This window comes from Neoarius graeffei, chromosome 7 (genome assembly GCF_027579695.1).
Source record: "Neoarius graeffei isolate fNeoGra1 chromosome 7, fNeoGra1.pri, whole genome shotgun sequence".
Taxonomy (NCBI): Eukaryota; Metazoa; Chordata; class Actinopteri; order Siluriformes; family Ariidae; genus Neoarius; species Neoarius graeffei.
The window spans coordinates 13,382,616-13,400,525 of NC_083575.1; the positions used below are offsets into that span (position 1 = coordinate 13,382,616).

At 42.2% G+C, this 17,910-nt stretch overlaps 2 protein-coding genes across 4 annotated transcripts in view; one reads left to right on the plus strand and one right to left on the minus strand.

Annotated features, from left to right (window-relative positions):
• Positions 1–3,870, minus strand: part of vsir (V-set immunoregulatory receptor) — a 32,806-nt gene extending 28,936 nt beyond the window's left edge. Inside the window, exon 1 of the mRNA XM_060925303.1 lies at positions 3,553–3,870. Within this exon, the coding sequence (XP_060781286.1) occupies positions 3,553–3,607 (55 nt within the window). The 5' untranslated portion in view covers positions 3,608–3,870. The remainder of the gene's footprint in view (positions 1–3,552) is intronic.
• cdh23 (cadherin-related 23) overlaps positions 1–17,910 on the plus strand; it is a 727,851-nt gene that overhangs the window by 604,498 nt on the left and 105,443 nt on the right. For 2 of the 3 annotated variants that reach the window (XM_060925294.1, XM_060925295.1), the window contains 2 exons: positions 12,994–13,215; positions 13,306–13,425. In XM_060925294.1, coding sequence (XP_060781277.1) covers positions 12,994–13,215; positions 13,306–13,425 — 342 coding nt within the window. Of the gene's footprint in view, positions 1–2,021; positions 2,381–12,993; positions 13,216–13,305; positions 13,426–17,910 lie in introns of those variants that run through there. The other variant, XM_060925296.1, reaches the window with a different exon arrangement.

Below are 17,910 nucleotides of genomic sequence, written 5' to 3' on the forward strand. Positions count from 1 at the left end.
ATTTTGTAGCCTAAAATGATGTTATGATAAGCTTTAATAAAGGGCCCGGTCATTTGCCCCGCCCCCGGCCCGGCTCTGACTTGTTCCGCCACTGTCACTGATGTCACTGTTTGCGCTGCTTAACGACATCACGTGACGTCCACCCACTTTCGCTAACTCCACCCAATGTGTCCACCCACTTCCAGCCAGCACGGTTCAGCGCGGTTGTAGTCGAAATGCAACTCCAACAGCCCCGCTCAGCTCGACTCAGCTCGACTCAGCACGGCACGGCTCAGCCGCGTTTGTAGTGGAAAAGCGGCATAAGGTCCTTACTGACCTCTTCCAAAACATCTGGAACAGTGACACCATCCCCGAAGACTGGTCTAAAGGCCTCATAGTCAAAATCCCAAAGAAAGGCAACACCAAAAACTGACAACTGGTGAGGAATCAGCATTCTGTCCATCCCAAGCAAAGTGTTCTGCAGAGTCCTTCTCAACAGAATGGAGCCAGTCATGGACTCCACGCTCAGACAAGAACAAGCAGGCTTCAGGAAAGGAAGAGGTTGTATGGACTGTCCTCTGGACTCCATTGAGGAGGTGGGTGAGAGGAGGATGTTAACCAAGCTGACATCAATCATGGATAACCCCTCTCACCCCCTACATGAGGCTGTGGGGGCTTTAAGCAGCTCTTTTAGTAGTAGACTGGTGCACCCACAGTGTAAGAAGGAGAGATACCGGAGGTATTTCATACCTACTGCTGTCAGACTGTATAACACCCACAACTTGTAATGTAGCACCAATAACCTGTTTGTCAGTTTTATTTGCACTACTTCACCACTACTACCTCTACCTCATCGATGCAATTATTATGTGCAATAATATAGGTCTTAAATTATTTTTTACATACTTTTATTTATATATGTGTGTGTGTGTGTGTATTATTTATATATATATATATATATATATATATATATATATATATATATATATATATATATATATATATATTACACACAAAGTCTACCTGTAATGTGCAATTTTTTTCCCGAGCCTCTCAATAAGGCAATATTTCTATACTTTTCAAGGTAGATAATGCAGATAGCCCTCTGTATTTAATCTTTCGTTTGTCTAGTTTTTATTTCAGTTTTTATTTATCTGGATGACATTTTCTTGCTATTGTAACACATGAATTTCCCCGAAGTGGGATCAATAAAGTGAATCTAATCTAATCTAATCTAATCTAATCTAACCAGATCTTTGCACTGTGAAACATCCTAGAGCAGTGCTTAGAGTGGAATACACCCCTGCACATCAACTTTGTTGATTTTAAGAAAGCCTTCGACAGTGTCCATCGGAACACTCTTTGGAAGATACTCCAGTACTACGGAATTCCACCTAAGATAATTACAATCATAAAAATCTTCTATGGAAAATTTGAGTGCAGTGTCCTTATGGGCAACACTCTCACTGAGTGTTTTCCTGTACAGTCTGTAGTGAGACAGGGGCGCATCATCTCTCCCATCCTCTTCCTACTTGCAATAGACTGGATCACAACCAACACAACAGCAGACAAACCCAGAGGCATCCAATCGACCCTGTCCTCTCAGTTGGAAGACCTTGACTTTGCAGATGACTTTGCTCTCCTTTCAACAAACCACTCTAACATGCAATCGAAAACTGACAGGCTCAACAAATATGCCAGACAGGTTGGACTTAACATTAACACCTCCAAAACCCAAGTGATGTGCATAAACTCCACCCCTTACAGCACCCATCCAGGTGAATGGAGCACCACTCAAGTTTGTAGAGGACTTCACCTATCTTGGCACCCTTATCAGCAAGGACAGCGCTGTCCATAAAGACATTAGAGCAAGGCTGGGAAAGGCACTGGGTGCCTTCTCCCAACGTAGATCCATCTGGAGGTCCAAACAATACAGCCTGAAAACAAAGATGCTCCTGTACAACAGCAACGTAAAGTCTGTCCTCCTGTATGGTTCAGAGTGTTGGCGTGTCGTCAGTACAGACATGAGGAGACTTGAGGTCTTCCACATCAGATGCCTCAGATGAACCTGCCAGATCTTTTGGCCCAACAAAATTTCTAACCAACAACTATACAAGAAAACCAGCAGTCAAAGCATCACCAAGGACATTACATTAAGATGCTTAAGAGGGCTTGGACATGTGTTAAGGATGGAGCAAAACCAAATCCCAAGAGTTGCCTTAAGATGGACACCACCTGGAAAAAGAAAACCTGGAAGACCTAAAAACACCTGATGTAGAACTGTGGTACAGGAGCTTCAAAAGATGAACCTGTCGTGGGGAGAAGCACAACATGCTGCCAAGGACCGCATGTGATGGAGAGAGCTCATTGAAGCCTTATGTCCCACAGGGGACGAAGAGGAGTAAGTAAATAATATTAATATCACCATTTTATTCAATTACATTGATTACTTTGTATTCACAAAGGAATATGTAAATGCTCACGTATATAAGTTTTGTTAAAATGCCATGTAAATACATGCGAATAAAGATAATACACTTGATATTGGATTACATCCATGATTACTCTTAAATAGGCTGATTTTTTTTAAACTACATTTTCCTCTGAAGTCTTTCTCTATATACATACAATAGGTCTCCTAAATACTTTAAATTACACAATGTCCTGTTTCCTGTGTTTTTCTTCATGGTGGTGAATCGAATGAATCAAACGCAAACCGAGGTTGATTCATTTAAATGGGCCTGCGCAAAAGATTCAAATCATTTACCAGATGTTCAGGGGTGGAACCTGAACAGTTATAAGATAATAAACAAGTCAAATCCACTTTCACAAAGCTGTAGCAAGAATCATGCTCGTACCTATACTGACAGCAGCTGTGTTGTGTTGTTTCTCTTATAGGATCAATAAGGAAGGCAAATTTCACACATTTGGGGGGGGGGGGGGGGGGGGGATACAACAGCAGGACTGCAGTGACTTTTGCAACTAAATTATAAGAAATTAATAAATTCATAAACAGGGAAAAAAAACAACAACAGAAAGGTTGCACAAACTCCGGCTGTTGTGTAATCCTGCTTCATGTAGCAACTTTCAGTTCAAGGACTGTTTGTGTAACAGGCAAATTTTCCAGCATGACACAATCCTTTAAAAAATGATTTCAGAAAACATTTCACTTAATGTGGTGTAATCCCATGTTTCATGAATGCAACGCCTACTTAACCCTGGAGCACGATTCAACTTGGGACCTACACTGACCACAGCAGAAAATCCTCAGTCCTGCATTAACACTGAGTACTAATTCAGGATAAAATCCTCAGCACTTCTGAACACCTGCAGTGTTCCAGTAATGTCAGTGCGAGGCGATATTTAAAACAACGCTCAAATTCATATCACAGGATTTGTGTGTTGACTCAAGCAGTAAAGGTGGAAGTAGATTTGTATTTGTCTAAAACCCGTTGCTCCTGCTGAAGGGACAGGACCAACAGGCTTGCAGCTGGGAAAAGTTTATAGTGTCTTACACACACACACACACACACACACACACACACACAGACTTGCCTCTCTCCAACCGCTTACCTTCAACAGCTATAACGAGGTGAAGGCAAAGCCACACAGCTGAAAACAACTCCATCTCTACTGTAGATCCACTCCTTGTACGTTTCCTTGAACTTCTTAAATGCCACTGCTCCTGCTTCTGACTGTAAACAATCAGCCAGAACGCTTGGGTTTCTGACAACTTTTTTTTTTGCCCTGTTTTTGGCACAACACGTCTGAGGAGCGCTGAATGTGCAGAGCAGATGTTTGTACACACTGGTCTCAGGCAATCCTCTTTTGTTTCTCTCTACACACACACGCACACGCACACACGTATCCGCCCCTGCAGACGTCCCATCCCCTGCGTGTGTGTCTGCTGGAGTTTCTGTGAAGTCATTTACATACAGTAGATGAAAATAGATGACGGGCTGAAAAAAAAAATCCACCTGAATACTCCAACTGATGTGACATACATTACATGTGAGATAAACATGGAGTGCGTAGTCTCTTTTTTTAATTATCTATTTTTATTTGAATAAAAATTATTTATTTTTATCTTTAGAGCTGGGAAGCTCTTTAGAGCCTTATACCTTTCCACCCACTCAAAACATTTTTCATCATATTAAAAGTGCTTTTTAACCCCCCCGCTTATTTATTTAGGAATAATGATGGAATATTAATGTTATAAATACAACCACTACTACTATAATAATAATAAAAATAATAATAATAAAATTATGAATCCGACTGTGAGAACTGTAGTTGTCAACATCCAAAACGATCGAAAGATCACATAATGTATACTTAATAAATAAATAGCAAAATAAATAGTTCAATTTAAAAAAATCACAATAGAATAATATGAACATGTTTGAAACAAAATTTTTACAAATGCATGCTGTATGCATCCATAAAGTTAGAGTTTAATGCGATGCTGTACCGTAAGTATTAATTCAACGTGGGGGTTTTGTTTTGTACTCATTTAAAGAATTTATCGCACTGAAAATGAAATTCAACTCTGACAAATCACTAGAATTGAAAAATAGTTTTCTCTGCACACCAAGCTCTTTTCACTCAGGAGGGACTTCTGTAATTTGATAACAGAAAATGAGAATAGTTTGATAGTGTGTGTATGTGTGTGTGTGTGTAAGAGATTTCACTTTAACTAGCACTGACCTGTTGTGAAGTATAGCACTTGTTGGAGATCAGCATGTCAAACAAGCCAAACAGGAACAAACAAGAAGCCCATGTCATTTTCTAGATATGCTAATTTTATTCAAATGCACTGGTTTCACCACTGGTTTCACTCTAACACTAACCAAACCAAACCAACCCAAACCTGCGGACTGTCTTCCTAATTCCCAAGTCTAGAATGTTCCATAAATGCATGAGTGAAAGTGAGCAGTGTGGAAACAAAGAAGTAGACAGGCATATCCCTATGAAAGAAGGTTTCACCATTTAAATTTAATGAGTGATAGAGAAAGTGGGAAAAAAACAGGTTTCAGTGCTCGTACAAAAGTGAACACTACAGATGACTGTACTTTTACATCTCAAATACTGTACACCTACTACTACAAAACCTATTTTGACTAAACTATAAAACTACACATATCAATCCAAAATAAAGTCTTATCATCAGATGATGATGATGCTAATACCACAAGTCTATCTTGACATAAGAATAAAATTAATACAGATTATATTTAAAGAGAAAACTTAAGGCTAATTTGTGGGCATGTTTTTGGATACTTACAGTGGTGCTTGAAAGTTTGTGAACCCTTTAGAATTTTCTATATTTCTGTATAAATATGACCTCAAACGTCATCAGATTTTCACACAAGTCCTAAAAGTAGATAAAGAGAACCCAGTTAAACAAATGAGACAAAAATATTATACTTGGTAATTTATTTATTGAGGAAATTGATCCAATATTACATATCTGTGAGTGGCAAAAGTATGTGAACCTCTAGGATTAGCAGTTAATTTGAAGGTGAAATTAGAGTCAGGTGTTTTCAATCAATGGGATGGCAATCAGGTGTGAGTGGGCACCCTGTTTTATTTAAAGAACAGGGATCTATCAAAGTCTGATCTTCACAACACGTTTGTGGAAGTGTATCATGGCACGAACAAAGGAGATTTCTGAGGACCTCAGAAAAAGCGTTGTTGATGCTCATCAGGCTGGAAAAGGTTACAAAGCCATCTCTAAAGAGTTTGGACTCCATCAATCCATAGTCAGACAGATTATGTACAAATGGAGGAAATTCAAGACCACTGTTACCCTCCCCAGGAGTGGTCGACCAACAAAGATCACTCCAAGAGCAAGGCATGTAATAGTCGGTGAGGTTACAAAGGACCCCAGGGTAACTTCTAAGCAACTGAAGGCCTCTCTCACATTGGCTAATGTTAATATTCATGAGTCCACCATCAGGAGAACACTGAACAACAATGGTGTGCATGGCAGGATTGCAAGGAGAAAGCCACTGCTCTCCAAAAAGAATATTGCTGCTCATCTGCAGTTTGCTAAAGATCACGTGGACAAGCTCCTGTGGAGGGCGGCCCCATGTGGACAGTTGGGGGTCGCGCCTGGAGGACACTCTGGACTCTTGCAGAGGTGCTTTTGTGGCTGGGGACTGCAGTTGACTTGCTGACTTTGGGACTGTGGTTCATGTTAACAGTTTTGCACTCGGGTTTCCGTCGGTGGGGGGTTTATAGCATCAACGAAGCTGACTTTATGTTAGGAATGTTAACGTTATAGTCATGTTGTCTCTTGTTGCCCAGATGAGGATGGGTTCCCTTTTGAGTCTGGTTCCTCTCGAGGTTTCTTCCTCATGTCGTCTGAGGGAGTTTTTCCTTGCCACCATTGCCACAGGCGTGCTCATTGGGGATAGATTAGGGATAAAATTAGCTCATATTTTAAGTCGTTCAAATTCTGTAACGTTGCTTTGCAGCAATGTTTACTGTTAAAAGTGCTATACAAATAAACTTGACTTGACTTGACAAGCCAGAAGGCTATTGGAAAAATGTTTTGTGGATGGATGAGACCAAAATAGAACTTTTTGGTTTAAATGAGAAGCATTATGTTTGGAGAAAGGAAAACACTGCATTCCAGCATAAAAACCTTATCCCATCTGTGAAACATGGCGGTGGTAGTATCATGGTTTGGGCCTGTTTTGCTGCATCTGGGCCAGGACGGCTTGCCACGATTGATGGAACAATGAATTCTGAATTATACCAGCGAATTCTAAAGGAAAATGTCAGGACATCTGTCCATGAACTGAATCTCAAGAGAAGGTGGGTCATGCAGCAAGACAACGACCCTAAGCACACAAGCCGTTCTACCAAAGAATGGTTAAAGAAGAATAAAGTTAATGTTTTGGAATGGCCAAGTCAAAGTCCTGACCTTAATCCAATCGAAATGTTGTGGAAGGACCTGAAGCGAGCAGTTCATGTGAGGAAACCCACCAACATCCCAGAGTTGAAGCTGTTCTGTACGGAGGAATGGGCTAAAATTCCTCCAAGCTGGTGTGCAGGACTGATCAACAGTTCCTGGAAATGTTTAGTTGCAGTTATTGCTGCACAAGGGGGTCACACCAGATACTGAAAGCAAAGGTTCACATCCTTTTGCCACTCACAGATTATGTAATATTGGATCATTTTCCTCAATGAATAAATGAGTGAGTATAATATTTTTGTCTCTTTTATTTAACTGGGTTTTCTTTATCTACTTTTAGGACTTGTGTGAAAATCTGATGATGTTTTAGGTCATATTTATGCAGAAATATAGAAAATTCTAAAGGGTTCACAAACTTTCAAGCACAACTGTATACTACAGCAGGGGTTCTCAACCTTTTCTACTTTAAGGCCCACCTATTCATACTTGTAACGAGTCGGGGCCCATTAAAACAGATCCCCAAGTATTTTGCCTCATCTATTCTATTACAATCTAATAATCTACTGTAAAGTTTATTAATGGCATGCAACAGGGCATCTTGGTATTGATTTGCAGGGGGCGGTACGGTGGTGTAGTGGTTAGCGCTGTCGCCTCACAGCAAGAAGGTCCGGGTTCAAGCCCCGTGTCTGACGGGGGCCTTTCCGTGCGGAGTTTGCATGTTCTCCCCGTGTCCGTGTGGGTTTCCTCCAGGTGCTCCGGTTTCCCCCACAGTCCAAAGACATGCAGGTTAGGTTAACTGGTGACTCTAAATTGACTGTAGGTGTGAGTGTGAATGGTTGTCTGTGTCTATGTGTCAGCCCTGTGATGACCTGGCGACTTGTCCAGGGTGTACCCTGCCTCTCGCCCATAGTCAGCTGGGATATGCTCCAGCTTGCCTGTGACCCTGTAGGACAGGATAAGCAGCTACAGATAATGAATGGATGGGATGCAACATCACTCTCTGTTACAGATGGGAGCCCAGGAATTAAATGAATGCAATTAAAAACCGACTGTTTTTACTTGTAGGTATTATACTTAAAACTGTATGCATACAGGGCATTCTCCATCAAAAAGGATTCATGATCCAAAAATGGAGTCTGGTCCATTAACACAAGAACTTCTTGCCATGTTTGTGTACAGCAAACAAGCAAGTTATTAAAACCAAGACGTACACTCAAAAGACGTGGATATAGAAACCACTCAATGGGATAGATCCGCTAACAAAGAAGGATTTTTCCTATGAGTTGGAAAATTATCCACCCGTTGAGTTCCCTGAAATTTCAAACACCCTGGTGCTGCAGACATTGTTCTACACGGACAAACAGATGAAAACCCGGAAGAGCACAGAGGAGTACAACTTTTTATATGTGGCTGGGTTAAAGATCCGGGGATCAGGACACTACAAGATAGACAGCAGTAGACGGATCTAAATGCAGGAAGAGTGTTCATTAGCAGGCGTGATATTTACAAAAACAAAAGCAGAATCATAAAGCAGAGTATTTAACCCTTGTATGGTGTTCGGGTCTGTGGGACCTGTTTTCATTTTTTTTCATCAAAGGAACAATGATAAAATTAAGTATTTTTTCAGACTCACTGGCCTTGGCTCATTTTCTGTGAAGAACATATATTAGAACACATTTTCGATGACCACACACTGTACACCCCCCCTACAGGTTTATATTACATACAGGATGTTCGGGTCCACTGGACCCAGGGCTAATAAAAGTGCGTACCTTCACTCTGTCCTCCTCTTGTCTGGGTCTGCTGTTAGTGTCTGTGTGTGTGAGAGTTTTATGTTTCTGCCCCTCCCATTCAAGCACAAACACCTGTCTGCTCTCACATTCCTGCACATTTTACCCTCTGTCTTACGGGAACCAAGACAGAGGTTCCCATAAATTGGGGGTGGGACACAATAAATATAGCTTTTCCAGTGTGGTTCTTTATCACAACTGATCAAGATGGCCAAAAGATTCTTTGCTCAGATGGACTTGCAAATGATTTTGGAAGAGAGAGAAGCTTTTGATGATGTAGAGGAAGACGTTTCAGAATGTGAGGATCACATTTCTGAAAATTCAGAGTCTGACAGTGACTTTGAAGAAGAGGATGAGACGGAGCATCAGCCAGTCCCAAAATGGAGACGAGCATGGGGATGATGTGTTGTATAGACGGACATGGTTACTGTATGTGTTCAGCTTGTATTGTGTAAATTGAACTGAATGGGTTCAATTTCGAATGAAATTCAAGGAAATAAAAATCAGTTGTTATGAAAAACCTTGCTTCATTTGTAAATTTGAAGATAAACATCTTTTTTCCACTCATATCTTGGCTATAATTGGTTTTCTTTTTGTAAAATTACATTTTATTACAAAACAAACAAAAAAATGAGTCGCACTTTTTTTTAATAAACATAATCTAACAAAGGTAAAGGGCAAATATGAACCATATATGCTGTTTATATTGCTTGTAATTGGGGTGAAGTAAACTTCTGTTAAGCATTTAATGTAAAATTGTTTGATTGTGTTGAATTTAAAACACCAAAATGCAGCAGGTCCACCAGACCCATGAATACTGGCTGAGTAACAAAAATATGAATACCACACCAGCGTTATAAACATGGCTAGAAACAAATGTGACAGTGATAATGATAATACTTCGCAAAGCCTATGTGAAAACAGTGTCCGTATCTGCACATGCTGATTGCGCTCAAATCAGTATCTGGTGTTTCCCATAACGACTGGGTCCTAAGCACGCGCACAACATGCTTTGTGAGCGAGCATGGCCGCTCGAGCTGCGCCAAGCTCAAGTGCGTGAAGGTGTGACAGTCAAGTGTTTGCGTGCTGTGTGACCACAACTTTTAGCTCACGTGTATATCGCCACCAAAACGCCTCATTTTCATCAATAACCCATTGCAAAACATCATGAGCTGTAGTGTGACCATAGTTTAATGAGGTGGATGTGACATGGAATGCAACCCAACAACTATACCCTACTATGAATAAAAATTATCTTCAACTTTGAAAAAAAAAATCACGGCCTACTAGAGGGTGCTTCTCAGTGGTTGAGAAACACTGCACTACAGCAGTGTTGAATTTTCCATTCTGGTTGTTTCTAAGGTGTTGATTACTTTCCCCTAACATCAGTCCTGATAGTAGTTCTTCATCAGGGACTTGCATGGCGAATGCCTCACGTAATCTCATCTCATTCATCTCATTATCTCTAGCCGCTTTATCCTTTTCTACAGGGTCGCAGGCAAACTGGAGCCTATCCCTGCTGAATACGGGTGAAAGGCGGGGTACACCCTGGACCAGGTCATCACAGGGCTGACACATAGACACAGACAACCATTCACACTCACATTCACACCTACGGTCAATTTAGAGTCACCAGTTAACCTAACCTGCATGTCTTTGGACTGTGGGGGAAACTGGAGCACCCGGAGGAAACCCACGCGGACACGGGGAGAACATGCAAACTCCACACAGAAAGGCCCTCGCCGGCCACGGGGCTCGAACCCGGACCTTCTTGCTGTGAGGCGACAGCGCTAAATACTACACCACCATGGCGCCCAGAAACTGTATTATTTTCTTCACTTATGCACTTCAAGAGAGACAAAAAGAGAAGCTGGTGAGGGAGCAAATGTTTATCGCTACTCTAACATAAGTGATAACAGGAACTAAGTGTCTTGTTGATGTTGTGCAACATTGTGTGCAACGATAACAGGTTGCTGTTTACATGGTCTGGTTGGACTTTTTTTTCTCTTGAAACAGACACACTACCTGACAACAGGCCATGATTTTTTATTCCTTTTAGTAAAGTGTATGGGGCGGCACGGTGGTGTAGTGGTTAGCGCTGTCGCCTCACAGCAAGAAGGTCCGGGTTCGAGCCCCGTGGCCGGCGAGGGCTAGGGATGTCCCGATCCGATCACGTGATCGGAAATCGGGCCCGATCACGTGGTTTCAGACTCGATCGGAATCGGGCATTACCTCCCGATCAGGGATCGGATATATATCTATATAATATATTCTCATTTTTAACACATCAATAGCTATGCGTTGGCACAGAGTGAGACCAGACGTCTTGTCTCAACACAGCAACAAAAACACGTGCGGCATGACATCACTTTGTAGCAGAGACGCTATTGGTTATTGGCTGCCCGTTGCCGGCAAAGTTGAACACGGAAGCAGTTCGAAGCGGAAAGCAAAGTATGTCTGTGGTGTGGCAGTATTTCAAAGTTGATGACAACATTGCCATAGCAAACTGTGAAATATGTAAAGCTGGAATTTCAAGGGGTGGACAGGAAAGGGCCGCATTTAATACAACAAACCTGATACGGCACCTGAAAAACAAACACCCGACACAATACAGCGAGTTTTTAGTGCTGTTGCAAACGTGTTGGATGACAAAAACAGGCTCAAACCTGAAAGGGTAGAAATGCTTGTTTTCATCAAGAAAAACGTTCATTTCCTTAATTGAAATTACTGTATACCACTGTGAGATGCGTTCTTAAAAGCAAATTACTGGCACTGTGGCAGTTTTTTTTAATTTGTTTACATTCCTGCCAGGTATTTTAAGGTTATGTTTTTAATTTATGTTATTTATTGTTCAAACTACCTCACGTAAGTGCTCTGTTTGCTAACGGAGTTGTTGGATGTTAAAATAAGGTGTTAAATAAAAAAAATGAGGAACATCCTGGATCCGTTTCTTTCCTCGTCTTTATTATTTTTTTATGGATTATAAGAAGTATCGGATCGGGACTCGGTATCGGCAGATACTCAAAATCAAATGATCGGTATCGGATCGGAGGGCAAAAAAACCTGATCGGGACATCCCTAGCGAGGGCCTTTCTGTGCGGAGTTTGCATGTTGTCCCTGTGTCCGCGTGGGTTTCCTCCGGGTGCTCCGGTTTCCCCCAAAGACATGCAGGTTAGGTTAACTGGTGACTCTAAATTGACCGTAGGTGTGAGTGTGAATGGTTGTCTGTGTCTATGTGTCAGCCCTGTGATAACCTGGCGACTTGTCCAGGGTGTACCCCGCCTCTCGCCCGTAGTCAGCTGGGCAAGGCAAGGCAAGTTTATTTATATAGCACACTTCATACACAATGGCAGTTCAATGTGCTTTACAGAAGCAAAAAGCTGGGATAGGCTCCAGCTTGCCTGCAACCCTGTAGAACAGGATAAAGCAGCTACAGATAATGAGATGAGATGAGTAAAGTGTGTATGCTGCCTTTCCAAGTGCTCAGTGACTGAAAATTTTACAGACTGAAAATGTACAGACACACACGCACATGCATATTTATCTTCAATTTTATTTCCTTTCCCATATTTGTTTCTCATGCTTTTGCCAGTCTGGGTGTCTCTTTTCTCTGTGAAACTGCAGTACATACTGTACAAACAGGAAGGACAAAGTTTACAGAAGCCTCATTGCATGCACTCTACTACCTCATTCATCTCTGCTCAAAAAGCCATGTCATGGGCCTTGGCACAAGCACCATGATGCTGGTTGCAAAATGTGAAGAAGAAGCAGAAGAAGGGAAATGCTTCCTTTGTGCTTCTTTTGCTTGAACTCATGTTTCCCATGTTCAGATTTTTTTTAATAGGTCACATGACCTATACACATAAACACCGATGAGATTTCTGACAATAACGGTTGAGATGAAAGAAGCAGTTTTGAATAGTTCTGTAGTTGTCTTAAGAGGTGTTAGTGCTTTTTTCACTTTTGAGTGCTGATGCTCACACCACCTGCAGTCAAGCATCATGCAGCATGTCTGTGAAACATCCTGTCAGACTTTTGTCTTGATTTGAACTACATTTCTGATATCCTGTACTGTTCAAACCTGTATGAATAAAATAACAATCCGCATTTTTTTCCCCAGCCCAATAACAGTAGAAATATTGCTAACCCTTCAGTAGCCTATAAGGGGCCACATCTGACACATACAGCACTGTTGAATACTTGATTCTGATGGGTCAGAAGATGTCGATGAGTTCTAATATTTTATTCATTTACCAAACCGCTTTTCCTAGTCCAACATATCTGTCATGTTATCCCTTGCAGACCTCCACTACGGTGTGGGTTCATATAATTGATGAGAATGACAACGCCCCAGCTTTTGCTGCGAAAGAGTACGTGACCATCCTCACTGAGGGCCCTGACACGCTTGGGGCCACCATTGCTACGGTTACAGCCTCCGACCCTGACGAAGGACTGAATGGGACTCTGCACTATGCCATCACGTTTGGCAACGTCGCTCAAACATTCAGCATCAGTCCCACCACGGTAGGTAAAAACAGGCAGTTCTTGAGAACACTTTGTCTTGCATGTAAATCAAGGTGAAACGTTGAGCTCTGTGTGTGTTTATGCCCACAGGGCCGGATCACGGTGATAAAAGAGGTTGATTATGAGATCAGTAATGGACGCTACACATTGATCATCACTGCTACTGATCAATGTCCAATCCCACAACTCAGACTGACATCTAGCGCCACTGTGAGTGATGATTATAAGCGTACATGAAACACGCAGCAATCTCTACAGAGACACGGTACTGTAGGTGTGACCATGTACCTGCAAATCCAGCTGTCTTTTCATAGTATGTCAGTTAATCTCAGAGTTGGACAAATCACTAGCCAGGGCTCCAGATATGTCTGTATACGGCATGCCTTCATCCCTGAGCTATTAGTTTGTTTGTTTGGGGGTTTTTTTGTGTGTTTTTTTTTTTTTTAATTTGTATTTTATTTGTAATCACTGAAGGGGAAGTGAGAATTAAAATACTTTACAGTTTTGCATCAGTGTAGGTCACAAAAAAAGGGAAATGGAAAAATAAAACACAAGCATTCTGAGGTATCAAGATATCATTTAAAGGTAGCATTTTGGTTTGTTTTACTTTTTTCAGAGTTAATTGGTAATATGGTAATCATTGACTTGGCAGGTACAGTGTCTTGCAAAAGTATTCATCCCCCTTGGTGTTTGTCCTGTTTTGTCGCATTACAAGCTGGAATTAAAATGGATTTTTGGAGGGTTAGCACCATTTGATTTACACTACATGTCTACCACTTTAAAGGTGCAAATTGTTGTTTTATTGTGACACAAACAATAATTAAGATGAAAAAAAAAGAAATCTGGAGTGTGCATAGGTATTCACCCCTTTTCGTATGGTGGTGGTCCTTCGTTGCCGAAGAAGACTGTCTGTGTTCTCATCATGGGGGGTGGGATCTCATATGGCTCCTGAGACCAAATGCTGAGGCGCACAGATGCCCACACTTTGTACATCAGTGGTCTGTTGTCAGGACTACTGTGGATGCCGTCCTGTGGCGTCCAGGGGCGCTTTATCAACACCCGTGGCCCAGGGGCTAGGCCCCTCATAGGCTACCTGTCAACCCTACCCTTACCATTGGCTAGGAAAACACTCTTATTTTATTTGCAATACGTGTCAAGCATTTACAGTGTAAGCGCGTAATTAGCCTAGAAGCCTACAATAGGTTACGTTTGGCTCAGCGTAGCTGCACAAGGCCCACGCTCACATCGCTCAACATATCCGACCACAGAGGGAGAGAAGAACGCGCGCATTATCATTACAGAGCCGGTTCTGATTATTACCACGGACAGGACAGTGATACTGCGCAACTTTCACGCAGGGGCATGGCCAGAGATAACCACACAAGCGCGCGTACGCTATAATGTAGACCTATGTGTTGTAAACATAAAACACACACACCTACAGACAAGTCCTTTTAAAAAATTAAATACATAAAAATAGCTTGGCGGCATGAAAACAAACATTCACTGCAAGTCAAGGTACTTGGCTCGGCGGCCACATGAAACGTAAACACCATGGACAGCAACCAAACTCATAACTCTACAGACCGAAATACACAAAACCAAGTCCTACTAGGGGCGTAGTGGTTAGCGCTGTCACCTCACAGCAAGAAGGTCCTGGGTTCGAGCCCCGGGGCCGGCGAGGGCCTTTCTGTGTGGAGTTTGCATGTTCTCCCCGTGTCCGCGTGGGTTTCCTCCGGGTGCTCCGGTTTCCCCCACAGTCCAAAGACATGCAGGTTAGGTTAACTGGTGACTCTAAATTGACCATAGGTGTGAATGTGAGTGTGAATGGTTGTCTGTGTCTATGTGTCAGCCCTGTGATGACCTGGCGACTTGTCCAGGGTGTACCCCGCCTTTCGCCCGTAGTCAGCTGGGATAGGCTCCAGCTTGCCTGCGACCCTGTAGAAGGATAAAGCGGCTAGAGATAATGAATGAATGAATGAATGAATGAATGAAAGTCCTACTAGGGTCTATTTTACCGATCTATGTTCAAGCATCATGCAAGTCTTCCTTGTCCTTGAATAAGACTGTGCATTCAACTGCCTTTTTGACATGACTGCATCGAAATACCACTTGCAACAATTTCACGCACTCCATCAAAAAAAAAGTTAAACATGATGAACACGGGCATACTGTTTTGAGCATACGATTTTTTAAAAAGAAACTAGCTACATCAAAGTCCTTCAATAAACCCATCCTTTAGCGCAAATGAGCTTAACCTAGTTCAAAGCATGACGCTAGCGGTAGCTGCATAAGGCAAAATCATGTGGGCCTTTCGTCAACAACAAGCCACGGCGGGCAAACATTAATAATCAAGCGTCCTTACCTTAAAACGTTGTCTTGACCACAGAACTTCTCAAGTATTTCACTTAAATCCCCACGGGTTAACAACACACCCAACACAGCTAGCGAGAAATGTGGATATGCGCTAGCTTTGTATTGCTATTCCCCTCAGTATGCTTACTCTGTCTGCTGCCCGAACTGGGAAAATTATAGGCTACAATCTTTTCATCAATTTCTTCAGTAGATGCCGTTTTAGACATTTTATTATCCCCATCGAAATATGCTATTATACTAACAGGATTATAACTCAAATCACACAACACGTATTCAAATCATAACTGATTTATTTTACTGTTGGACAGATCATAGCATATCTAGCCTAGCTGCACATAGCCTAGCTGCTGGTAGGCTGATAACTGATAAGTAGCTGATATTCTGAACAGATTGGTGATCCTTACCTTAAAAAAGTCTGTGACTTTAGGCAACGATTCTATCATTACCTGCATCTCTCTTTTTTTTCCTTTTATGCGCCCCGCTAACATGTGAACGCTTCATTTTTCAAAGCCTCTAAATTTGTGTCTCAGTAGTCTGTAGTCTTTGGCGCGCTTTCGTGTGTGACGTTACATTTTGTTACATTTTATTCTGGTACAGTTGTGGGTGTTTGTTTCGCGAACCACATCCACCATGTCTCTTACAGCAGGCTACTGTGCGCTCATTTATTTCTAACCTTATTTCTATCCGTACATTAATGTAGGCCCACGATTCCGACAGTTTATTATTTTATTAATATTACAAGGCCCCTGATTGGCTGTGGCCCAGGGGCTTGAGCCCCCTGAAGCCCCCCCCTTAAAGCGCCGGTGGTGGCGTCTGACCCTTGCAGCATTGAGGCGCTGCCTCCTATCCCCTTCGAAAGATGTAGTCTCTCGAGATATGACTGCCCTCCAAGCTGTTCTGTCAGCAGCCAATGACTCCACTTAGGATGGTTGGATCACGGGTGCAGATAGAGGGGGGGACGGGTGGGATTCGTCCCACCCAGATTTAAATTCACCTCGTTCGGTCCCCCCCACTACAGGGAGGAAAAAACGTCTATGCTGTCTTTCTTTGCATAAGGTAAACCTCACGGAAAAATCAAAAGACTAATTACCATTCGGTTTATTGAGGTGCACAGCAGTACATACATAGTTGCAACAACTCACATAAAACAAAACAAAGACTGATATTCGGTTGGTTGAGCTGCGCAGACTGCACAGGTTGCGAGCTCGAGCTTGGTTGCTATGGTTACCCACAACAAGTTTGACAGGCATATCGGGGACAGCTCCTAGTTCAGGACCCCAGCACGGCATGATGAAGGGTGCCAAACCGAAAAGGCAGAAAACGATTGCATCGTTTTTTCAAAAAACAACGACTGTAAGTAAACTGTGCCTTACTTTATCATATCACCTTGCAATTTTTTGATAGTCTGTTCAAAATAATGTCGTAGTGAAAGTAAAATCGTACGGAGTAGAGATGCCTTTCTGGTAGCCTCCTTCTTTCGGTGGTAGCCTGTAGATACAGTGCTCAGAAGGCAGTTGTAATGTTTAATCTGGCATTCCCTGCCATAATTTCAGCGAGCATATTGTTTCATAAGGAAACTTTGCGAAGAGTTGTTGACTGACTGACGCTCACGCAACACACAGGCATAGTTAGAAAGTCAGGATGCACTGGTTTACACTTTACACACACACACGTAGCCTAGCCTCTCGCTATGTTTAACAGTTGGAACTTAGCGGTTTTAAAACTAGTTTTCTTAAAGAATCAGTGTGCTGAAAGTCAGTTAATGTTTAAATAAAACAGTTTTTGCATACGGCATATGGCATGCTTGGGGAGTGATTGGAATCAGTATCAGAATCAATAAGCTTTATTTCTTTCAATGATGGGTAATTAAGTTTGAATACATAGGATCAATACATAGGATACACAGACCTAGATGCTATAGATAAATACAAAGGGTAGACAAAATAGTCAGCAGTCATCCAGAACACACCACACACACACACACACACACACACACACACACACACACACACACACACCCCACATGACATCCTGTCGTGTCAGTGGTAAATAGCACATGAGAGCACCAGACATCACAGGTGTGCTCGATTCCTACTCTTTATTTATTAGTAGGCCTAAGCTAACGGTTCCAGGGATGAAGAAGTGATGTTTTTTTTGTCTTAGCTGAGTAATGTCGCCGCCCTGAGGGCATCAGAGTATATTCCTCGCACAACACATTTTGGGGGTGGGGTTGGGGTTGGTTTGCTGGCAGCTTTGTCCCCCCCAGTTCAAAAAACGTATCTGCGCCCCTGGGTTGGATGCCCCACCATTTGAGAGTTT